Here is a 22,573-nt window from a genome sequence, read left to right as displayed (position 1 = left end):
CCTTTAGATACCAAAATCCACGGATGCTCAAGTCCTTTAGTCGCCCTCCGTATCCGCGGGTTCCGCATCCACGGATCCAACCAACCGCGGATCGTAAGCATGGTACGTGTAAACACGGTCCGGACCGATCCGCAGTTAGTTGAATCCGCGGGTGCAGAACCTGCGGATACAGCGGACCGGCTGTGCTTCCACAGGACTAGGCTTTTCTCCTACATTGTTTTCATCTAAGGCAAAAGAATACGTTTTGTTCTTCACTGTTGAAGGATGCTTTTTTAGAGACAAACAAATGTAAAAGCATGAGAACCGCTACCTTGAGCTGGCGCTGTAGTCCGTGTAGCCCAGGGAACGTTTAACTCAAGTCTCCTCCCAACTATTCCAGCTACTCCCCTCCAGCTTCCTGCAAAGAAAAAAAAAAAGCACTGCCCTTTGACCCAGCATTTCAACTTTGGGGAATTTATCCTAGACATACACTTGCTTATGTGCAAATTACCAAATTTTATCAATTGTAGTATTATTTGTAATAGCAAAAGAGTGGAAACAACCCAAATGTCCGTCAAGAAGAGACTGGTTAAATATTTTGTAATAATGGAATACTATACAGCAACGAAAATGGACCACAGCTGGACACAACAACATGGTGGGAAAAAGAAGCAGGACCCAGAAGAGTAGTTACACTATGATTCTCTTTATGGAAATGTTAAAATCTGTTAAGATAAAAAACGAAACTATATTGTTAGGGATGTTTACATAAGTTGTGAAACTATAAAGAAAAACAAAGAAAGAATGACTGAAAAAATTAAGATCGTGTTACTTCTAGAGAGAGGGAGGTGGCTGTTGGGACCTTTGGGAGATGCTTCTGGTGTGCTGGCAATGTTTTATTTTTTGACCTGGATGGTGGTTACGTGTCAGCCTTGTAATTCTTATTTAAACTCTACATAAATGGTCTGTGCTCTCTTTTGTATGAATGAGACCTCTCATGATTTAAAAATATCATGGTCCATCCAAACAGTGGAATGTTATACAATCTTTAAAAAGCACAAGACAGCTCTATACGCACAGACATGGAATGGATTTAGGGGAGAAAAACCAACCATAGGGAAGTACAATGTGTTTAGTATGCTGCCGTCTGTGTGGAATTAAGAAAAGAATTTATCTGCCTCTATGCTTTTGTCTGCTTAGACTTTTTCTAGAAAAATATGCAAGAATTGGGAACAGGGGAGTAACCTGTGGAAGAGGCACTGGGCAGTTTCCCTTTCTGTACCTTTTGGATTTTGTACCTTGTGCATGTGTTACCTATTCAAAAAATAAAATAATTAAAAAAAAATTTTTGGCCTCTCCTTTCCTGGAGCCCCCAAGATTTTTGGTTTCAAACGAATTTCTTGCTGACAATAATGAGAGCCACAGCCCAGGCGTGAGACACCTGGTGACCTCCAGCAGGTCAGGCACCCTCTCTGGTCCCCGTTTCCTCTGCTGCAGAGAAAGGAGGCCGGGCAGCCCATCTAAGGTCCTGTCACCTCTCAGCCACCTGCTGTCCCGTCTCCTCTCTCTCCTCTGCTTTGTTCTCCTCTTCCACCACCCTCGCCTTGGCTTCTCTTTCTTGGCTCACTTCTCGCTAGTGTCTTCTTTGACTCTTCTAATTTGTTTCTCTTTCCCTTCCTCTCCAATCCTTGCTGCCTTTTGCCCCTCTCTCCCTGCCCTCTCCATGCTTCGCTTCTCAGTCTTTCTTCTTGCTTCCTTCCCCCTCACTAGGATCCAGCCCTTCCGAGGCTCTTCATGCCCCAACTCTCTACTCTCCAGCTGCGTGACCCTGGGCGAGTCCCTGACCTCTGGGGCCTTGGTGTAATAGCTGGTTGTCTTGGTTACATGAGATCACAAGGGTGGAAGCACCCAGCACAGTGCTGGGCACTCAGAAAATAATCCCCCACTCCCTTTTAAAGGAGATGTTAGCCCTGGGGCTGTGGATCCAAGCCCGCTGCTCTGCTCAGCATCACTTAGAATCTGGGTCCCACTATTCCAAAGGCTTTGAAGAACAGCAGGGCCCTGGGGATGTGAGGCCTCGGGAAGAGGAGGAGGGGAAGTGGGAGGAAAGATGGAGAGGATTCGGTGTGTGAATGGACACAGATGCTGGCGCTGCACAGAAAGCGAGAGTCATTCTGCCCGCTTCCAGAGATTTGGGGCCCTGGGTCTTTTTTGAGCTTCCTTACCCAGGCCCCCTTGGGCTTGGCCAGACTTGGGACAATGGAATCTCTTACTTCTCCTGGGACCCCTTGAGATTTAGACCTCAGGAACACCTAGCCAACTGGGTCTGCTGCTGCATCCACGGAGAAGAGCGCCACATTCCCTGCTCACACCCAGCAAAGGCTCCACTCACCCCTGGATTTGACCCAGGCTCCTTGGCTTGACACTCAAGACTCTTCGCCTTCGTGTCCTATCTTACTTCCAGCCTCAAGGATGGTGGCTCACTATCCCCTTGTTCTTTTCCACCTCCTTGCCTTTGCTCAGGCTGGTTCCTCAGTCAGACATCTTTTCCCTTGCCTGCGTTCCCTCCTGTGCCCATACCAAATTAACTCTTCCCCAGTGCGCCTAGCACCTCCCTCTCTTGTGCCCCCGCCTCCCCCCAAAACCATACCGTCTGTTTCCATGTCTGTTCTCTCTGTAGCCCTGTGAACTGCTGGAGGCCCAGGCATACCTCGTTCACCTTTGTGCCCCCTTACCAGGCCCAGCACATGGAAGACCCTCGATAAAAAGTTAGTGAGGGGCCAGCCCTGTGGCCAAGTGGTTAAGTTCATGCGCTCTGCTTCAGTGGCCCAGGTTTACGCCAGTTTGAATCCTGAGCACATACATGGCACCACTCATCAGGCCATGCTGAGGCAGCATCCCATGTGCCACAACCAGAGGGACCCACAACCAAAAATACATAGCTATGTGCTGGGGGGCTTTGGGGAGAAAAAGGAAAAAAAATAAAATCTTTAAAAACAAAAAAATTAGTGAGGCCAGCCCGGTGGTATAGTGGTTAGGTTCGCTCTCTGCTTTGGTGGCCCGGGGTTCGCAGGTTCAGATCCTGGGCGTGGAGCTGCACACTGCTCATCAAGCCATGCTGTGGTGGCGTCCCACATACAAAGTAGAGGAAGATTGGCAAGGATGTTAGCTCAGGGACAATCTTCCTCAAGCAAAAAGAGGAGGATTGGCAGCAGACATTAGTTCAGGGCCAATTTTCCTCACACATACACACAAAAAGTTAGTGATTAAATGAATGAATGAGTAGATAAATAAGCAGATAAACAAACCAAGCCAAGACAATAATGAACGCATGAAGGAATGAATGAATATATCAAGCAGGACCTGGTTTTCACAGACTAGACCCACTCCCACACACATCCAGTCAGTGAACTCAGCCTTCTTGATCAGGAAGTGGAGAGCAAGGATGGAACGGATGGCAAGTCAGCCTGCCTCTCCTCTCCTCTTGGGGAGGGGCCTTGGTCAGGTTCCTGGGGAATCCTGAGAACCGGTCCCTTTGGAGGGTCCCAAGTGAGCTGCAAAAACTCAGTGAAGATGGAAGTGAAGTAGATCTAATGGTGAACCCAGACCTGTGAATGCCTGTGAAGAAGCACTTGGGGCTGGGGTTCCACTGACAGGAAAGAGGCAGGTCTTAGCGGGAAGGGTTAGACTACATAGGGGAGGAAGTGGGATGCTCAAGAGCTGCTTCTCTTGCAGAGCAAACTCACTAGAGATCATTGGATCAAAAAATGTCTCCGTTCAGCCCTCTGCCCTCCAGACTAGATTAGGGGTTCTCCAAAGGCAGGGATCTTGTCCAGTACTTTTCTATTTTCCCAGCAGTCAGCATAGAGCCTGGAACTCAATTAATATTGACAGGATGCATGGATGGGGGGATGGGGGGATGGGTGGGTAGATGGATGGATGGATGGATGGATGGATGGGTGGATGGGTGGGCAGGTGGGTAGATGCATGAGTGGATGGGTGGATGGATGGATAGATGTGTGGGTGAGTGGATTGGGGGGTGGATGAATGGATGGATGAATAGGTGGATGGATGGATGAGTGAATGAATGAATCAATGGATGAGTAGATTGATAGCTGGATATAGAGTGGATGAACAGATGGAAATATAGACTGATGGATTAATAACGGATGGATGGATAGATGGACAAGTAGACAAACAGATGGGTGGATAGGTGAATGGACTAACATATAAATGGATGAATGAACGGACAGTTGGACAAATAGACAGAGAAATGAATGTATGACTGGCTTGATGGGTGGATAGATAGATGAACAAATAGATAAACAAATGGATGGGGAAATAGATGAATGATGGACAGATAAGAAATATTTGTAAACCAGGAAGACTAGATTGATATTCAGGCATTGGCAGGGTGTGGGGAAACTGAGAAATGTGGGCTGGGAATAGAGCCCCTAGGGATTTGGAAGAAGCAGTGGTCACTCGGGAAGCTGGGATGGGATGGAAGCTGGACTCAGAAGAAAGGAGAAAGTGGCACTGTGCTGAGGACCCCGCCGCTGAGCCCAGCCCCAGGCCGGGTAGACCCTAGGCACTGGGGGCCCAGGGCCCAGGAAGAGCCAGGCCTGGCAGTCAGCTGGATCAGACCCTTCAGCCAGCCAGGCTGACCCCAGAAAGTGGAGGCCCCAAGAGGCCACCCCTACCAGCTTTTACCCCAAGGAAGTGACTGTTGGCCACGTGGGGGTCTCAAGAGAAGCAGGCATGTGTGGGGCTGGGGTTGGAGAGCCTCATCAGGGCCCGGGAGCAGCAAAAGCCCCCAGGTGGTAGAGCTAGCCTTCCTCACTCCCACTCTTCCTCCTTACCCTCACCCCCAAGGCCGCCCCTCACAGTCCCAGCTTCCTCTGGGCAGGGGGCCTGGCCCCCATGGCCTCCCAGGCCAGCGCCTGGAGCACCACCTGCCCCAGCAGGCCAGAGACTTCCTGTAGCGCAAGAGATTTATGCAAACGGGCTGAGGCAGTGATGTCACCCCAAGGGGACTATCTCCCAGTGGCAGGCCCTTCGATAAAATCAGGAACTTGCGCTGGCCCTGCAATGTCAAGGGAGGGGGCTCACCCAGGGCTCCTGTAGCTCAGGGGCAGGCCTGAGCCCTGCGCCCGCCCTGAGACCATCCAGCCCCAGACGGGGCGCCCCATCCCAAGGGGCTCCGCACTGGCCCCCACCAAGGCAGGGGACCTGACCGGCTCGGAGCTCGGCTGGATGTTACAGGCGTGCAAAATGGAAGGGTTTCCCCTCATCCCCCCTGTGAGTACTGGGACTCCTCCACTAGCCCAACCCGCGCCCTTCGGGCACCCGCTAGCCTGCCCACCAGCCCGCCAGCCCACCGGCTGCCCTCCTGGCTCGCTATCAGTGGGAAGTTGGTGTTTCCTCCCTGGAGCTCCTGGCCTGAGACCCAGAGAGGGAGCCATTGGCTTCCTCGGAGCATGCCCCGGCGGGTGGAGGGCTGGGCCCGTGGTGGGGCTGTGATCGGTGGGGCCTGAACGGTTATTTATAGATGGGGCTTGGGTGGCAGACCGAGCTCCAGGGCAGGGTGCTGGGCGAGGAGGGTGAGGGCGGCAGCAGAGAGGTGGCGGGGAGGAGATGCGGAGACTGGCTGGGGGGAAGCCGGTCCCCAGGACGGTCAAGGCTTGAGGGCAGGAGGCAACAGGCCAGAGTCGTGGCCCCTGGCCTGGGTGCTCTTGGAGACTGAGGTTTCTTTAAGGCTGGGTCCCCAGAGCCCAGGCTGGGGCCTGCCACAGAGGACATGGTTGTTGACCGGAGGGTCTGGGCCTGGAGGCTGCAGGTCCAAGAGCCCGGGGCAGGGGCAGGGCCGGAGTAGGGAGTGGAGCTGAGACGAGGACAGTAGTTAGGGTTGCGGCTAGGAGGGACCAGGCTTGGGACATCCTGGGGCTGAGATTGGGGCTGGGGTAGGACCTGGCTGAGTGTGGGACTGGAGTTAGGGTGACGGCTGAGGCTGAGACAGGGACTGAGGCCGGAGGTGAAGAAGCAGGGGTCTCAGGACTCCAGGGACGGAAGGGCAGCAGGCCAGGCAGACACCCCTCTCCTGCTCTCTGTGACAGTGGCAGCGTTAGGCAAGTGTCAGATCTGGACCCCTGTGAAAGGACTTCTCTCCTTCTCGCCACCCCATCCCCACTCGGCAGGGGTGGCGAGCTCTGAGGGGAGCCGGGAAGGGCTTGGCAGGGCCTGACCACCTGACTCAGCTTTCCCGGCCTAGAGGCAGCTAGCTCCCTTCCCCCAGTGGCCTTGGAGGCCTAGGATGGCACCCCAGGCCTGACATCCCGCTGCTGGGCTCATTGCCTGGAAACCCAGGGCTGGGCTCCTGGCCTCCTCACTCGGCCAGACACAGACAGGACTAGCCAGCCTGCCCCTACCTGGCCCTGGGCCACCCTTCCCCAACCTGGGACCAAGAAGGTGAGGGGCAGGCAAGCGGCAATGGAGGTGGTCCCAGGAAGTGCCCCGGGGGCTTGGCTACACTGTCTCTGATCCTTGACCTCTCAATCCCTGAACTCTAGAGAACAAGGCAGGAGGCACGTCTTCTCCGGCCCCCACACCAAACCCCTCAGCCCCTCTCCCCAGCCCAGGGGCTCCTCTGAGTGACTCCTGGACGGTGGGCTCCAAGGCAGCCCTGGCCCCCAACCCCAGCCCTGAGAGCCGGGGTGACTGTTGTGCAATCCTTGGGTACACACGCGGGGGTGGGGAGAGGCCCGATGACTGTTGGGAAGGCTCGGGTGTGCATGTCCTTGTGCCTGTGCCATTGGGTGGGGAAGGAGGAGGAGCGGAGAAGGAGGATGAGGAGTGGGGGGAGGGGAGGGCAGGAGGGGGAGGGGTGTGAGGAAGGGGAGGAGGGCAGGAAGGAGGCGAAGGGAGAACCCCAGGGAGGGTGCCTGGAGGAGGCTGGAGGCTGGAGTGTGAGAGGGTTGCGGCTCCCGCCGTCCCATGGCCCCCAAAGCCTGCCTGGATGGACACTGTCAAATCCATCATTGCGAAGGGCCACTGGTCATTGTGGTGGCCCTGAGCCTGCCTGGGGCCTGGGCACAGGCTGTGAGGAGAGTGGGGGCTGGGGTCAGGGCTGTGGGACACTGTGGCAGGAGGACAAGCATGTGTGCTGAGGATGAGTGTGCGAGCGGAGCGTGAGTGACTGTGGAAGGGTATGGGTCTGAATGTGAGTGTTAATGGCTTGAAGGCGAGTGTTGAATCCTAGTGACTGTGTGTGCCTAGAGGGTGCGTGTGAATGTGAGTGATCCTCAGAGTAAGTGTGAGTGGACGTGTGGGTGTGAGTTCACACATGGGAGTGTGGGCACGAGTGTGTCATAGGGAGTACGGGTACGTTTAGGGGCTGTAGGCCTATCAGTGTGGGCGTGGGAGGGTGAGTAGGTGGGGTTGGGACCCAGTGTGAGTGTGATTGTGAGGTGGCTGTGGGGAAGGGAAGGGAGGGAGGCCGTGCTCTCCCTCAGCCCTGGTCCTCTTTTGACCTCTGACCTTTAGGGTCCCTGTCACCCCTTTTCTGCAGGAGCCAAGGACCCTGCTCTCCTGGGTCCCCTGCTCCCATCCTGTGGTCTCCCTCCACCCACTCGAGAGACGGCTGCAGGCCTGAGGCAGCCGCTCAGTCTGGGAGGGTGGTATGGACCCAGCATACCCGGGGCTGCGACGCTGGCTGGGGTGTCCCGGCCACACTCTGAGTGCTGACAGCCTCCTCTCTCAGCAGCCATCAGAAGACCTGGTTCCCTACGACACGGATCTGTACCAACGCCAAACGCATGAGTATTACCCGTATCTCAGCAGTGATGGAGAAAGCCACAGTGGTGAGCCAAGGGCCCCGCCCGCCCCCACTCCCAGCCTGGCCTGGGCCCCGGCCCCTCCTGGGTCTGCAGACACAAAAAGAAGACACACTCCCAGGGCTTCCTGGGAATTCTGCGAATCGGATGAGTTAGTTCTCAGGGAACAGGAATTCACTACCCCAAACTCCCACACTCCCATCCTGCATTTATGGAGCATCTTTGGTGTGCCAAAGTGCGGGATTCACTTCTTCCAAATTTATCTTCTTGTCCAGTCCTTGTGGCCTTTGTACAAAGCGGGTAACTGAGGCTTAGGAGCTGTGTGACTCGCACACGGTCGCACAGCTGGTCAGCGGAGGCGGGGTCTGTCCGCTCCGCTCCGAGTCCGGTGCTCACTCCCCTGCTCCCGTTCCCCTCATCTTTCTCTGTTCTTGTCTCCTCCTTTACCCTAACTCCTCGTTGATGCAGCCCCGCTCCCTGCTGTGTGTGGCTAGCAGAGTTTCTAACGACATTTGGGGCCAGATAGTTCCATGTTAGGGGGGTCTCTTCTGTACAATGTGGGATATTTGGCAGCATCCCTGGCTTCTCACCCCAACATCCCATTACAGGCCAGTAGCGCCACCAATCATGACAACCAAAAATGTTTCTGCGCATTGCCGAATGTCCCCTGGAGGGCAGAACCACCCTATTTAAGGACTGCTAGGCTAAGGGAGAGGCTCTGAGGACCCCCCAGTCAGCAGAGGCTGACGTCCCCAGTTTGCTGCGGGTGGGGGTGAGGATGGGGCCTGGGCCGGGGCATCTTTCTGTCTGGGTCTAACTGCTCCCTCTAAGGCCCAAGCCTTGATCCTGGAGCAGATGCAGGGGAGGGGAGAGAGGCAGGCGGTACCTGGAACCTGGGCAAGAGGCTGTGACAGGTCACCCGACGTGGATCTTGGCATATTGATGTGGACACCCCTCGACCCAAGGCGAGGTGGCCTAGTTAACGGGCCCTCATTGAGGGATTGTCCATGTGGTCTGAGACCTGGGCAGGCCAGACACTGGGGTGTCTGGAGCCCCAGAGGGAGAAGCACACCAGGTGCCACAGCTGAGGAAGGTTTCACACCTGAAGGCCACAGCTGGGGGGCCAGTCATGCCTGTAGCTCCATTCTGCAGGCACATCCATGGCCGTCTCAACCTGAGAGCCGTGCCCAGGGATGCCACACGCCATGAGTCCTTACTTAGGGCGCTCACGTCTGGTGCCAAACCTCGCGAACAGCTTCACCCAGAACTCACTATTGTAAAGACTGCCTGGAAGCCATGTTTTGGGAGCAGGTGGTGGCTGCGCCTCAAGCCCCCATCTGGGAACACAGAGGCTTCTCTCAGAACCCCAGGGCTAGAAAGGTTTTTGAATATCCTCTTTTTCGTCATTTTAAGCTTATTTGTAAGTCTACAAGAAAGGCATCGTCTCTGTGGAAAATCCAGACAATTTCGAGAGACCGTCTCCCTCATCCTCTCTACCCCCAGCTTCTGGCCAGGATGAAGGGCCGGTCCCCAGAGACCCACCTGCGCACCCTTCCACCTATCTGTCCAGGACCCGAGAAGGTCCCTCTGGGCTTAAGGACTGGCGCCCCCTGGTGGTTCAAGGCAGCAGGACGGCTCAGCTCCCAGCGAGGCGGGCGCAGCGTGCGGCCCCTCCTCCCCGAGGGATTCTTTCTCCTCCGGGCTGAGCCCCCTCTCGGTTTCACTGGGTTTGGGGGCATTGCTTTTGGGTCTCTTGGAGCCTCAGTTTTCCCTTTTGTATTGTGAGGGTGCTGTCCACGCATCTAGAAACCAGCTAGGCCTGAGGCTGGCCGATGGAGTGAGCAATCACTTTAGAAAAACTCTGTTTTGCTGGCTCAGTGCCCAGGCAGGTCCCTTATGTCTGGGGTGGGGCTCTAGGAGTGACTCCCGATCGGATGCCTGAGCACCCCGTTTTGGAGACAAAGCCCCAATTCCTTCAGAGACTCCTTCGGGTCCCCATGTGTCCCAGCCCCTCCCCACCGTCACTGCAGATCTGGGCGTCCGTGCTGTCCCTTACTAATGCCTGTTGGAAGGCATTGCCTGAAGCGTCAGTGTGGAGACACCCCCACGTTTTCCCATCAGTTCCTGCGTGTCCTCTGGATCTACGTTTTTAGGTGGCGAAGCTTAGTGAAAAGGCCATGGGGCCTGACCTGGTCTAGTCCTGGCTCCATCACTCACCGCTGTGCAACTTGGAGCAAGTGACTTAACCTCTCTGAGCCCTTGTTTACTCATCTATAAAACTGAGGGCATGATCATACTTACCTCAAAGAGTTGTGATTGGAGCCGGCCGGTGGCGCAGAGGTTAAGTGTACACGTTCCGCTTTGAAGGCCCGGGTTCACCAGTTGGGATCCCGGGTGTGGACATGGTGCCGCTTGGCAAGTCATGCTGTGGCAGGCGTCCCACATAGAAAGTGGAGGAAGATGGGCACGGATGTTAGCTCAGGGTCAGGCTTCCTTAGCAAAAAGAGGAGAATTGGCGGCAGATGTTAGCTCAGGGCTAATGTTCCTCAAAAAAAAAAGAAAAAAAAAGAGTTGTGATGATTAAGTGAGGCAATGCATGTAATGGATAAGGTATGCACTGAGTACAAGGCCCAGTAAGCTTCTAGGACGCTGTGCATTAGCCTTACTGCAGCCCCTCAGGCAGGGCAGATGAAGCAGCTGGGTGAGTGGGAGAAGCACAGAGGGCTCTGTGACAGAGCAACTGGGTCATTTTCCACTGACTTAGCTGGCAGCCACCCAGGCACCCACCACCTACCCTCCCGTCCACCCACTTACTCTCCCATCCATCCTCTCACCCTCCCATCCACTCACCCTCCCAACCACCCAGCCACCCATCCGTCTACTCACCTTCCCATCCATCCACCCTCCCATCTATTCACTGACTCTCCCATCCATCCATCCTCCCATCCACCCACTCACCCTCCCATTCACCCACCCTCCCAAACACCCACCCTCCCATCCATCTTCTCACCCTCCCATCCACCCAGCCATCCACCTATCCTTCCAACACTTATTGTCCAATCCACTTATCCGCTCATCCCCTCATTTGTGAATCCACCAAATAGCCTCTGATTATATACCATGTACCAGACCCTGCTCTAGACCCTGGAGGGTCCATGATGTGCAAGCCAGACAGGGCCACTGCTCTCATAGAGCTTACATTCCGGTGAGGGAGAGAGACGGCAAACACTCACGAAGGCAGACGTATACTAACGAGTCCTACCGCCGAGTGTCTGTGTGGGGGCTGCTTGAACGTGAGTGATCAGGAAGGCCTCTGAGGAGGCGGCAGCTGAGCTGAAATCTGAGTGAAGGGATGAGCCAGGTCCAAACGCAGGCAGCGGCAGGTGTTCTAGGCAGAGAGAGCAGCCAGTGCGAAAGCAGGCGTGGCCTCAGCAGAGGACCAGAGCTGCCAGCAAGCACGGGTGCAGCAGAAGGCGAAGCCACAGAGGTCTGCAGGGGGCAGGTCACAGGGCACCTGAAGGCCAAGACAGGAGTGTGGATTTTGCCCTACAAACAGTGGGAAGTCATTGGAGGGTCTGCGCAGGGAAATGACAGGATCGGAATAACCGTGTGTGTGTGTGTGTGTGTGTGTCTGTTTGGTGAAAATCCAAAGAAAATTGAAATCTTTACGTTTTAATTATTAAAATGACAAATACTGATTGCAGAAAATTTAAAAGTACATCAGCATGTCAGGTAAAGTATTTCCTGGTTCCCAATCTTACTCCCCACCGAGAGCATCTTAGTCTATCCTTGCAGACGTTTTATTCTACGTATATAATCCTGAGTGTTTGTTAATATATACATACACACGTGCATTGTCCCTTCACCCCGAAGTGGAGCTGCAGTGTCGTGCTGGTCTTCAATTTGCTGCTTTTGACTTAAACTTATCAGACATTTCTTCAGAGCATGATTGCATATCAGAGATATGATAAAGCTATTTTCCAGTCTTTCTATCACAATGCCATCTAAATATACACAGGAAGACGAAATAGAGACTTAGAACATTTTTCGTTTATTCATTCACAAACAGTTTTTTTCTTTTCTGGGGGGAAGATTAGCCCTGAGCTAACTGCTGCCAATCCTCCTCTTTTTGCTGAGGAAGACTGGCCCTGAGCTCACATCTGTGCCCATCTTCCTCCACTTTATATGTAGTACGCCTACCACGGCATGGCTTGCCAAGTAATGCCATGTCTGCACCCAGGATCCCAACCGTGCGAACTTAACCACTGTGCCACCAGGCCAGGCCTCACAAACACTTATTGAGCACCTTCTTTATGCTAGGCAGACATGAATCTTGCTTGATTTTTCAGTTTGAGATATAATCTCTTCACTTGTACGACGAAAGAGGAGACTGACTCTCCAGTCATTCGCAACACACACACACACACACTCATACTTCTTATACATACTAAAATAATTATATAGTAACTTTTTCCTGGTTTTATTGATATAAATGGCATACAACACTGTGTAAGTTCAAGGTGTACATCATAATGACCTGAGACATATGTAGATATGGTGAAAGGAGTTTCGTTAACATCCATCACTTCATATTGTTACACAACATTTTTTTTCCTCGTGATGAGAACTTTTAGGATTACTCTCTTAGCAACTTTGAAATATACCACACAGCATTATTAACTATGGTCACCGTGTTGTACATTACATTCTCAGGACTTTTATCTTGTAACTGGAAGTTCGTGCCTTTCCACCTTCACCCAGTTCCCCCTGTCCCCACCCTCTGCCTCTGGTCACCACAAATCTGATCTCTTTGTCTATGAGTTTGGGTGTTTTTATGATTCCATATATAAGTGAAATCATACAGTATCTGTCATTCTCTGTATAATAACTTTTGTTAAATCCGTATCTGAATTTTCCATTATTATGACAGTGAGACTATTACTCACTGGTGAGCCCCACGGGGTCCCCCCTTATCCCTGTGTGTCTAAGGGGCCGTGTAGCAAGGAGATAGAGCCCTCACTCCAAAAGCAGGCCGCCGGGATTCATTTCCCATCTCCCCATTACTAGCTGGGTTGACTGTGGGCAAGATATTTCACCTCTCTGTGCCTCAGCCTCTTCGTAACGATTCCTACCTCACAGGATTGCTGTAAGGATGGAGTCAGTGACTGTGTATAATGGTTAGGACCAGGCCTGGCGCATAGTGAAGGTTATGTAAGGATTCATTATTTTTATCACTGTAGTCTCCTAAGAAAGGGTGTGTGGGAGGTAAGCTTTTATTGTTTCTTCGTTTGCCACGTGTCTTTTTTTTTCTCCCCAAAGCCCCAGTGTACGGTGGTGTATCCTAGTTGAAGATCCTTCTAGTTCTTCTATGTGAGCCACCGCCACAGCATGGCTGCTGACAGACGGGTGGTGTGGTTCTGAGACCAGGAAACCAACCTGGGCCTCCAAAGCAGAGTGCACTGAACTTTAACCTCTAGGCCATCAGGGCTGGCTCATTTACCTCGTGTCTTGATGCTCTGCGCTCACTTGATTAATAGTTGTTTGGCTGTGTATAGAAATCCAAGTTGAAAATCGTTTTTTCCCCTAGAAATTTGAAAGCATTTTGCGGCTGTCTCCTGGTCACTGGAGTTTTCTCATGAAATCTGATGTCATTCTCTGTCCTCTTTTTTGAGTGCAAGCTGTTTTTGTTTTTGTTTGTTTGTTTTTTTCTGTTTACTGTGTTCGATCTCTCTGGAAGTTTTTAGTATCTTCCCCCAATACTAGTGGTTCCACTGAATAAGCTTTTTAAAAGATTGCTCTGGCTGCTGTGAGGAGAATAGACGGGGAGAAGGCAAGACTAGGAGCAAGGAGGAAGCACAGGTAGGAAACTGTCGAATGGTCCAGGCAGGAGATGACGGTGGCTTGGACAAGCGTGGCGGCCATAGAGACAGAAAGGAGGGGATAAATTCGGGATAGATTCTGAAGGTAGGGCTCATCGAATTTGCTATTTATTATTATTGCTTTTGATTGTGGTAAAATGCACATAATATAAAATGTGCCATCTTAACCCTTTTTAAGCGTGTGGTTCAGAGGCATTAAGTACCTTTGCGTTATTGTGCAACCATCACACCATCCTTCTCCAGAGCTCTTTTCATCTTACAAGACTGAAACTCTGTACGCATTAAACACTAACGCCCATTCCCACCCCCCACCCTCGGCCCCTGGCACCCACCATTCTGCCTTCTGTTTCTATGAATTTGACTACACTAGGTACCTCATGTGAAGTGGAATCCTACAGTATTTTTCTTTTTTTGACTGGCTAGTTTCACTTAGCATGATGTCGTCAAGGTTCATCCATCTTGCAGCATATGTCAGAATTTCCTTCCTTTTTAAGACTGAATAATATCACCTTGTATGTATATACCATATTTTGTTTATCCATTCATCTGTTGATGGACATGTGGCTTGCTTCTACCTTTTGGCCGTTGTGAATGATGCTGCTGTGAATGTGGGTATGCAAGTATCTCTTTGAGTTCCTGCTTTCAGTTCTTTTGGATATATACCCAGAAGTGGAATTGCTGGGTCATGTGGTAGTTCTATTTTTAATTTTTTGAGGAACCACTATACTGTTTTCCATAGTGGCTGCACCATTTTGCATTCCCACCAACAACGCACAAGGCTTCCAATTTTTCCACATCCTCACCAACACTTGTTATTTCGTTTTTTGATAATCGTCACCCTAACGGGTGTGATAGCATTTGCTGTGGTGACGGGATTTGTGAAGGAAATAGAGTTCTAGTGTGTGACTCCTCTCCATCCGTTCATTTTCCCACATGCTTTTCATCCTTTCGTACCACGGACCCTCCACTACTCTATTCATGCAGCCATCTAATCATCCCCTCATTCAACTTTCCAGCTGTCCTTCCTTCCCTCCACCTACCAAACCCTCCATCCATCTCCCACTGACCCATCCATCTAATAAGCGCATACTAAGCATCTTTTATATGCCAGGCACATTCCTAGGTGAATAAGACACAAGTCCTGCCAGATTTATCTTTGTAACAAGGGAAATAACTAAAACCTTAACAATTAGGATACAAAGTAGAGTAACAAGTACCATAAGGCCAGGAGCTCTCTATTCTCTGGGCCTCGGTCTCCATATATGAGCAATTTTCAGGAGAGCTGGGCTGCAGGAACTCTCATCCAATGGTCTGCGATTTCCTGAGAAGGTTTTTTTCTCAGCCTTTGCTTTCTTAATTCCTCATCTGCCTTCTCTGTCTTGATCTTACTTCTGCTCCCCTGGGGAGAGCCCTGGCTTCAGGCTGGGGTTTCTGCTCTGAGGAGATAAGGTCAACTGAATGACACCTAAGGCTTGAATTTTTTGTGTGTGGGGTTGTTTTGAATATCATTTTATTTTTGTCCTGGTGACATACAGGTATTAGTGACATCAAAAAACTGAGTAAGAATAGGGATGTGTGGGTAGGACTTTGGTCTCGATTGGGAGCTGGTTTAGAGGGAGGAAATGAGAGATCAAGATGAATGAGTCATTGCTGGCTGGCTGGATGATGGATGGATGGATGAAGGATCAATGACAGATGGATGGATGATGGTTCAGTGATGGATGGATGGATGGAATGACTGATGATGAATAGGTGGACGATAGATGATTGATGGTTGTATGGATGGGTAGATGACTATGGAAGAATGGGTGGATGGATAAATATGCATGGATGGATGAAGAATGGATAATGGTTGGCTGAAGGATGGGTGATGAATGATGGATGAGGGGTGGATGATGGTAGACAGACAAATGGACATGAGCAGTCAGCAAAGTCTTGTTCAATAACGGTCTTGTTCCTCAGAGGTGGTACGGTATAGTGGTAAGAGTTCAGTGCCTGGAGTCAGACACAGGTGGGTTTGGATCCTGACTCTACCAATGACTGCCCTTGGAAAAGAGACTTAATCTCTTTGAGTCATAGTTTCCTCATGGGCAAAAGGAAGATCATACTATAGTGGCCACCTTGTCAGAGCTAAGGTGAGGATTAGATGGGACAATGTGGGTTAAGTACTTAGCACTGTGCCTGGTACATAAAAAACACATTAAAAGTTAATTTTTATTGATTATTTAATCAAATAACGATTGAGGCCTACTATGTTTTGGGTGCCTAACAGGCTATAGAAAGGAGGGTCCAGCACTATCTCCAGAAATGCAAATGACATCATATTCTTTCGAGGAGCAGAGAGTCAGGCTAAGGGGCATAGATTGCAGGATGGCGTGGATGGCCCATTGAAGGGACCAAAAGAGATAATGCCTTCATGAACAGTCATCCAGAATGAGGTCGAAGAGCCCAGGAACACTGCCCTTTGCTCTGTGAAAGACTCCTTGTATCGTGTTCCTTCAGAGGGCCCCATACTCAGACCGTTTCTGCCTGCCAAACACACAACATTTATTACATAATTGCCCGAGCACCCAAATCAAGGGTGAAGGCGAGGTTTCCGTTGGGCCTTTTGAAACCTTAATTGTAGCTCAAGACTCTCTGGGGCAGCTCTCAGGGGACCCTGGGGCAGAGTTCCAGAGCTTGAGTGAGCAAAGGAACCTCCTTGGGGTCCTGTTCAATTCCGGATTCTCAGCTTCCCTCTCAGCACTTCTGACTCAGTGGGTCTCTGGTGGGCCCTGAACCTGCAGGCTTTCCCAGCCCCCCAAGCAACTCTGACGAAGGGGTACAGAGATCCATTTTAGGAAATGCTGGCCTCAGGCTGGGACCACCAGTTCATGGGTCTCCTGTGAAGCTAGAACAGAGGAGCAGGAGAGAAAGAGAACTGTCAGGGGCCCCTCACCCCACCCTGGAGAGCTCTATGACCTCAGGATCCCCCAACCCCAGAAATGGAGTAGGAATGAGGCTGGGGAGTGGTGGGCAGGGCCTATGAGGTGTTCCACAGAGCTCTGGGCGCATCCGCCTGGGCAGGGGAAGGCAAAAGGGGGAAGGACCAGGAGTGGTCCCGGAGGGTGAATCTGCAGCTTAAGAGGAACCCAGATCCACCTGCCAAATCCGGGAGCCGCAAAGAGCCCCGTCATTAAAGGGCATAACCAACTCTCCCACAGCAAGTAGAGAATTTCTGGATCTTGTGAACTCACTGCAGGTTGAAAGTACAAATTAAGCGTTGGGTTTGGTTTTGTTTTCCCTTCGGGTTTAGATAACTTTGTGGAGGAGCGTCAGAGAGAGTTGAGAGGCTAGAATTCCTTCATTTATTTATTCATTCATTCAGGACGTGTTTGTTGAGTGACTACTATGTTTAGGTACTTGGAATACAAAGTGAACAAAACCAGTCATTTCCCTCATGGTGCCATGCTGTGGCCCCAACTCCAGCCTCTGGGAGGAAGTGACAGCCAGGGCCCCTAAAACTTTTTCTCTGGGCCACTGACAGAGGCGGCAGGGGAAAGGGGAAGGAGAGGAAATGAACCTATGTTAAAGCATTTGCATTTGCTCAAGTGCTAATCTAGGCTCTTTAGAATAAAATATAATGATGATGACGACGATAGCTAATGTTTATTGAGTCTTACTTTGTGCCAGCTTCTCCTCTAAACACTCTGCGGGCATTAGCTCATTGAATCCTCCCAACAAAACTATGAGATGGGTGTAATCATTAGCCCCATCCTACAGATGAGGAAACTGAGGCTTCGAGAAGTGGAAGGACGTGGTCAGTGTTACCCGGTGGTAAATGGCAGAGGCAGGATTTGAACCCAGCTCTGCCTGACTCCCAAATCATGTACTTTCCCTTCTCTATGCCATGCAGCCTCTTAGAGGCGAGAGTCTGGATTGTGGGTTCCAGTGATTTCACATGTGGATGGGACCTCAGTAACTACTTAATTGGGTCAGTGACTTTTTAAAAAAAATGATTGTATTGGGATCATATTGGCTTACGACATTGTGTAAATTGTGGACATCACTATATTCCAGTCTCTGTATGGACTGCACCGTGTTCATCACCAACAGTCCAGTTTCCATTTGGCACCACACAGATGTGTCCCTTCACCCCTTTCACCCCGCCCCCACCCCTTCCCCGTTGGTAACGAGTAATCTGTCCTCTTTATCCACGTGTTTGTTTCTCTTCCACGTGTGAGTGAAATCATATGGTATTAGTCTTTCTCTGTCTGACTTGTTTCGCTCAGCATAATACCCTGGGTCTCTGACTTTTAGAGGGGAGTATCAGAGGCTCCGGGAGATAAAATACCTTGTCCAGGGTCACATGGCAAAGCCAGAAAAGAGCAGGATTAAAAAGAGAGTCTTCTGATAACCAGCCCAGAGCCAAAACAACACATGTCACTTCTTAGGTATGTGTGAGTGAGTGGGTGTGTGCTTGTGTGAGACAGAAAAAGAAAGAGGGAGACAGAGAAACACACACACACACACGCACACCCGCAGAGCTGGTGGTGGACCCCTTACAGGCTGGTACAGTTGTCCCAGAGACACTGTGCTGGCCGGGCATCTTGCACACTCCCTCTTTGGGTCACATGAGAAAATCCCTCTTGTCATTTTGTCACCACGTCTTCTTTTGGATCCCAAATTGTACCCAAGAAGTCCTCAGAAATGTGGCAGTTTTTGTTCCTAGAAAAGATGCCCAAAAAAACCATGTCCCAAGACAGGGCTCTCCAGCACATGTGGCTGTTCCCTAAACTCGAATCCACCCCACCACAGACTCTGAAAGCCCCCATGAGGGGCTTTCTGGGAAGGCCCTGGGTCCGGCCACCACACTGGAACGCAGGGGCAGCTGCCCGAGGGCCTGGCCTGGAGGGGCCGCACAAGGTCTGCTGTGTGAGGAATGTCAGCCCTGTGACTTTGCAGTCACACCTTGGCCGTGTGACAAGGCCATGTCTGTGTGATTGTCAGCTCAGGAACCACAGGGAGGTTTCAAGGGGAGGGGAAACGAGTCGACATTCCCCGGGGGCCTGCTCCGGGGCTAGGAGCTTTTCCAAATGTGAACTCATTTGTCACCACCGCCAACTAAGATCCCCATTTTACAGGTGAGTCAACTGAGGCCAGGGAGGTCCATGCATGTGCCTGAGGTCACACAGAGAGTAGATGGCAGAGCTGGGATTCAGATTCTGGCTCAGAAGTTGACATCTTTGTGACCCCGGGGGAGGCAGGATTGATGGCTGTGGGGAAGGCAGCCTTTGCTTCAGACCTGGGTGCTGAATCTGCCACCGACGAGGCCTTTGACCATGGCCTTGTCTGTAGCCTCTCCAACCTCCGTGTCAGCATCTACAAAATGGGGTCATAAAATAACAAGGTGGCTGGGGAGATGACTAACGGCAACCCGTAGCCCCAGCCCGGCCCCTGTGCTGGGAATAGCCCCCTAGGGCCTGGCATGATGGTTTTGAAAATGATGATAACATTTCCCTGCCCTGCCTGGCTGTCCTCCGCAGACCATTACTGGGACTTCCACCCGCCCCACGTGCACAGCGAATTCGAGACCTTCGCCGAGAACCACTTCACCGAGCTGCAGAGCGTGCAGCCCCCCCAGCTGCAGCAGCTCTACCGCCACATGGAGCTGGAACAGATGCACGTGCTCGACACCTCCGGGCAGCCCAGCCACGCCGGCCTTGGCACCCAGGTGCGTGTGGCCGCCCGCCTGTCCTGCAGGAGCCGCGGCCTGCGGTGGGGCCCGCGCTTCACAGGAAGCTGATGCAGGCTCTTACTCAACCCGGCTTCCTGCCCCACAGCGCCAACGGCGGCCGGAGCCCCAACGGCTGCCTCCTGACCCTCCGACTGACCTTGTGACCCCACAGCCCTTATCTCCTCTCACCCCATGATGGACAGAGCCCAGACAATTCCCACCCCCCACTGAGCCGCCCGACCCCAAAGGGGCTTGTCATGGGCCCTCCTGACCCTCACCGGCTGCAGCCCCCATTCACTGGCCCCTCGTGGATCTGCATCCAAGTCACTGAGCACTGACCTCTACTGGCCCCGACTCTCCCCATTGACCTCTTTACTGACCCTCCTCAGCCCCACGAACCCTAATCTCATCCAGTGACTTCTGTTGACCTCTCCCACCCCTCACTGACCTCCACTGCTCATCCTCTCACTGTACCCACTTATTAAAGCCTCTTCATTCCCGACTCCTTGGCCCCCTTCACTCCCACTTCTGACCCCAGGGCCATTGCACGTCCCCACGGCACCTTTGAGAAAAAGGGACCTCTTCCCCTGAACCCTGGGGCCCAGCCTAGCAGGACTTCAGCAGCCGCTCATCCCCGTAGCCTGCAGCCTGTGTGTGGTGACCCTGCCTGACCCCTGTAACCCGACTGACCTCCAGTTTCCCCAGCCTTCTCCCAGATCTTTCTACCCCTGGCTGACCTCCTCGCCCTCAGCACGTCCTCTTCTCTCCCTCAGCTGACCCCTACCCAGCAGCCCCGAGCTTTGACATCCCTCGCTGACCTCGACCCTCTTTCCCTGCCTTCCCAGGTCCCCTGCCTATCCCGGGTGTACCTCCCGTACCCCTCCCTGTCCCCAGCCCAGCCCAGCTCGGATGAGGAGGAGGCTGAGCGGCAGAGCCCCCCACTGGAGGTGTCTGATGGGGAGACCGATGGCCTGGAGCCGGGGCCTGGCCTCCTGCATGGCGAAACAGGTAGGGGGGCCCAGACCTGGCCCTGGTCATATTTGCACCCCGGGGCCACCCCAGCCGAGGCCAACTGACATAGCAGTCAGGCCACAGAGCTGAGTGTGTGCCTGCATTTGTGGGTGTGTGAACGTTGGCTAAAGTGTCTGTCACACTGGTGACCATCTACACCTGCATGTGCGTCTATGAGCACGTGTGTTATGAGTGCACACAGGCCTCTCTGTGACTGAGCGTGGGAGGCTGTGTGTGCCTCTGCCCCTCTCTGTGCTGGGTGTGAGTGGGTGTGGGTGCGTGCGCCAGGCATGCCAGCCCTTCCCCGTGACTCCCTTCCCCCAGGGGGGTCCCACATCCAAGGGAGGCGGGCGTGGGTCCCGGTGTCGGGGCGCTGACCCCCTGGCGCCCACAGGCAGCAAGAAGAAGATCCGCCTGTACCAGTTCCTGCTCGACCTGCTGCGCAGCGGCGACATGAAGGACAGCATCTGGTGGGTGGACAAGGACAAGGGCACCTTCCAGTTCTCGTCCAAGCACAAGGAGGCGCTGGCCCACCGCTGGGGCATCCAGAAGGGCAACCGCAAGAAGATGACCTACCAGAAGATGGCCCGCGCGCTGCGCAACTATGGCAAGACGGGCGAGGTCAAGAAGGTCAAGAAGAAGCTCACCTACCAGTTCAGCGGGGAGGTGCTGGGCCGCGGGGGCCTGGCGGAGCGGCGCCACCCGCCCCACTGAGCCCAGGCTGGCAGCGCCCACCGGGCCCACCAGGCCTCCCCGCTGGCCATAGCATTAACCCCTCGCCCGGCCCGGACACAAGGAGGAAGCTCCTAGGGGCCAGGGGCAGGACTGTGGCGGGCCAGGCCTCCCCTCACCCACCCACTCCCTCCTTCTGCCCCCTCCCACATGCCCGCCTCGCCTCCCACCAGGACTCTAGCCCCAGAGTGGCTCCAGAAGGTCCCCCGGGCGTCTGACCCCAGCGAAGGGCCAGCCTTGCTTGGTTCAGCTGGGGGTGCTTGCTTGGGAGTTCGAAGTCACCCTAATCACGTAAATGGAACTCTCCTTTTCGAGCATCTCTCCCTTCCCACACCTTCCTCCGTTAGCTTCCCCAAAGAATTGTGTTATTAAACTTATTCTCAATGAGTCCTCCTGCAGCTCCGAGAGTCTGTCTTAAAATTCTTTGTGCACCTCGTCTCGGCTCCTCGTGGGACCTCTCTTTTTCCCACTTGTCCATAGGGCGTTTACTGAGGACCCTCCCTCCCCAATGCTGGACGCTGGGGACATGAGGACAGATGGCACAGAGCGTGACCAGGACTTAGAGCTGGCGGAAAAAACGAGTCCTCAGTTATTAGGGGGATAAATCATTAAAAAGCCCTCCACGCCTAATAAATGGGTTTTTTTTAAAGCATCCATGAGGCTTGAACTCATAATCTTTGGATTATGACCTCAGTGCTAATGATAATAATAATGGCAACAGCAGTAGATTTTCTGGCCATTTATTTCATGTCAACCTCGAGAAAAGGTGTCTAGTGTCATCCCATTTTATAGACTGGGAAATTGAGGCTTGTGGAGGTCAAATAATTTGTCCAAGGCCACAGAGCTGGTGGAGGCAGGCGGGATCCAAGTAGACTGCCACGGCAGGGAGCAGCAAGCTTCCCGTGTCTGGGAGCGGGTGTGGCTCAGCGTGAGGAGGAGCAGGATGAAGCCCAGAGCTGCAGTGAGCCACAAGGCGTCCCCACAGAGTCCAAGCCAGCAGGAGCTAGACACAGGCGAGCCCCTCGCACGTAGCCCGGTGTCTCATGTTCTCTGGCTTCTAGAAAAGAGGATTTAGGAAGCCTGGAAGCATCTTGCTTCTGACGGTAGCAGAGGCAAGCAGAAGCGGCTCGGCCAGCCTGGGAGCGTGGAAACTTCCCAGAGCAGCCCCCTGACCTCCGAGAAGCCAGGTTCTGGGGCCATCAGCATCGGGGCAGGCATCTCGCACACCTCCTTGGTCTGGGGCCTCCGGCTCATGGAAGCCCAACTGTGGCACTCCCTACACAGGCCTTGGAGGCCTGAGAGGGTAAACGGTGCTCAGTCCTCTTTTAAAGAAGGCTCAGAAGCACACGATGCAGTTTAAAAATCGTTAAAACGGCAGAAAAGAATGGATTCTGGTGTTTAAAGGGATGGAAGTTTCAACCACGGGG

At 52.9% G+C, this 22,573-nt stretch overlaps 1 protein-coding gene across 3 annotated transcripts; it reads left to right on the top strand.

Moving 5' to 3' along the window:
* The first annotated feature begins 4,973 nt into the window (after positions 1–4,973).
* Positions 4,974–21,544, top strand: SPI1 (Spi-1 proto-oncogene). 3 transcript variants are annotated; one of them, XM_008535547.2, is made up of 5 exons: positions 4,974–5,277; positions 7,739–7,835; positions 19,213–19,400; positions 20,249–20,411; positions 20,809–21,544. In XM_008535547.2, exons 1-5 carry the CDS (start codon positions 5,233–5,235, stop codon positions 21,126–21,128), a joined length of 813 nt encoding a protein of 270 aa, XP_008533769.1. In that variant the 5' UTR covers positions 4,974–5,232; the 3' UTR covers positions 21,129–21,544. The 3 variants fall into 3 exon arrangements, with proteins under 3 accessions (XP_008533769.1, XP_008533768.1, XP_070419950.1); XM_008535546.2 differs by having other exon boundaries at positions 7,736–7,835; XM_070563849.1 differs by lacking the exon at positions 4,974–5,277 and adding an exon at positions 5,785–7,074.
* The last annotated feature ends 1,029 nt before the right edge of the window (positions 21,545–22,573 follow it).

The sequence above is a fragment of the Equus przewalskii genome, chromosome 11 (assembly GCF_037783145.1).
Source record: "Equus przewalskii isolate Varuska chromosome 11, EquPr2, whole genome shotgun sequence".
NCBI lineage: Eukaryota > Metazoa > Chordata > Mammalia > Perissodactyla > Equidae > Equus > Equus przewalskii.
Note: the sequence above shows the minus strand (reverse complement) of the source record. Positions and strands in the feature narration are given on the sequence as shown.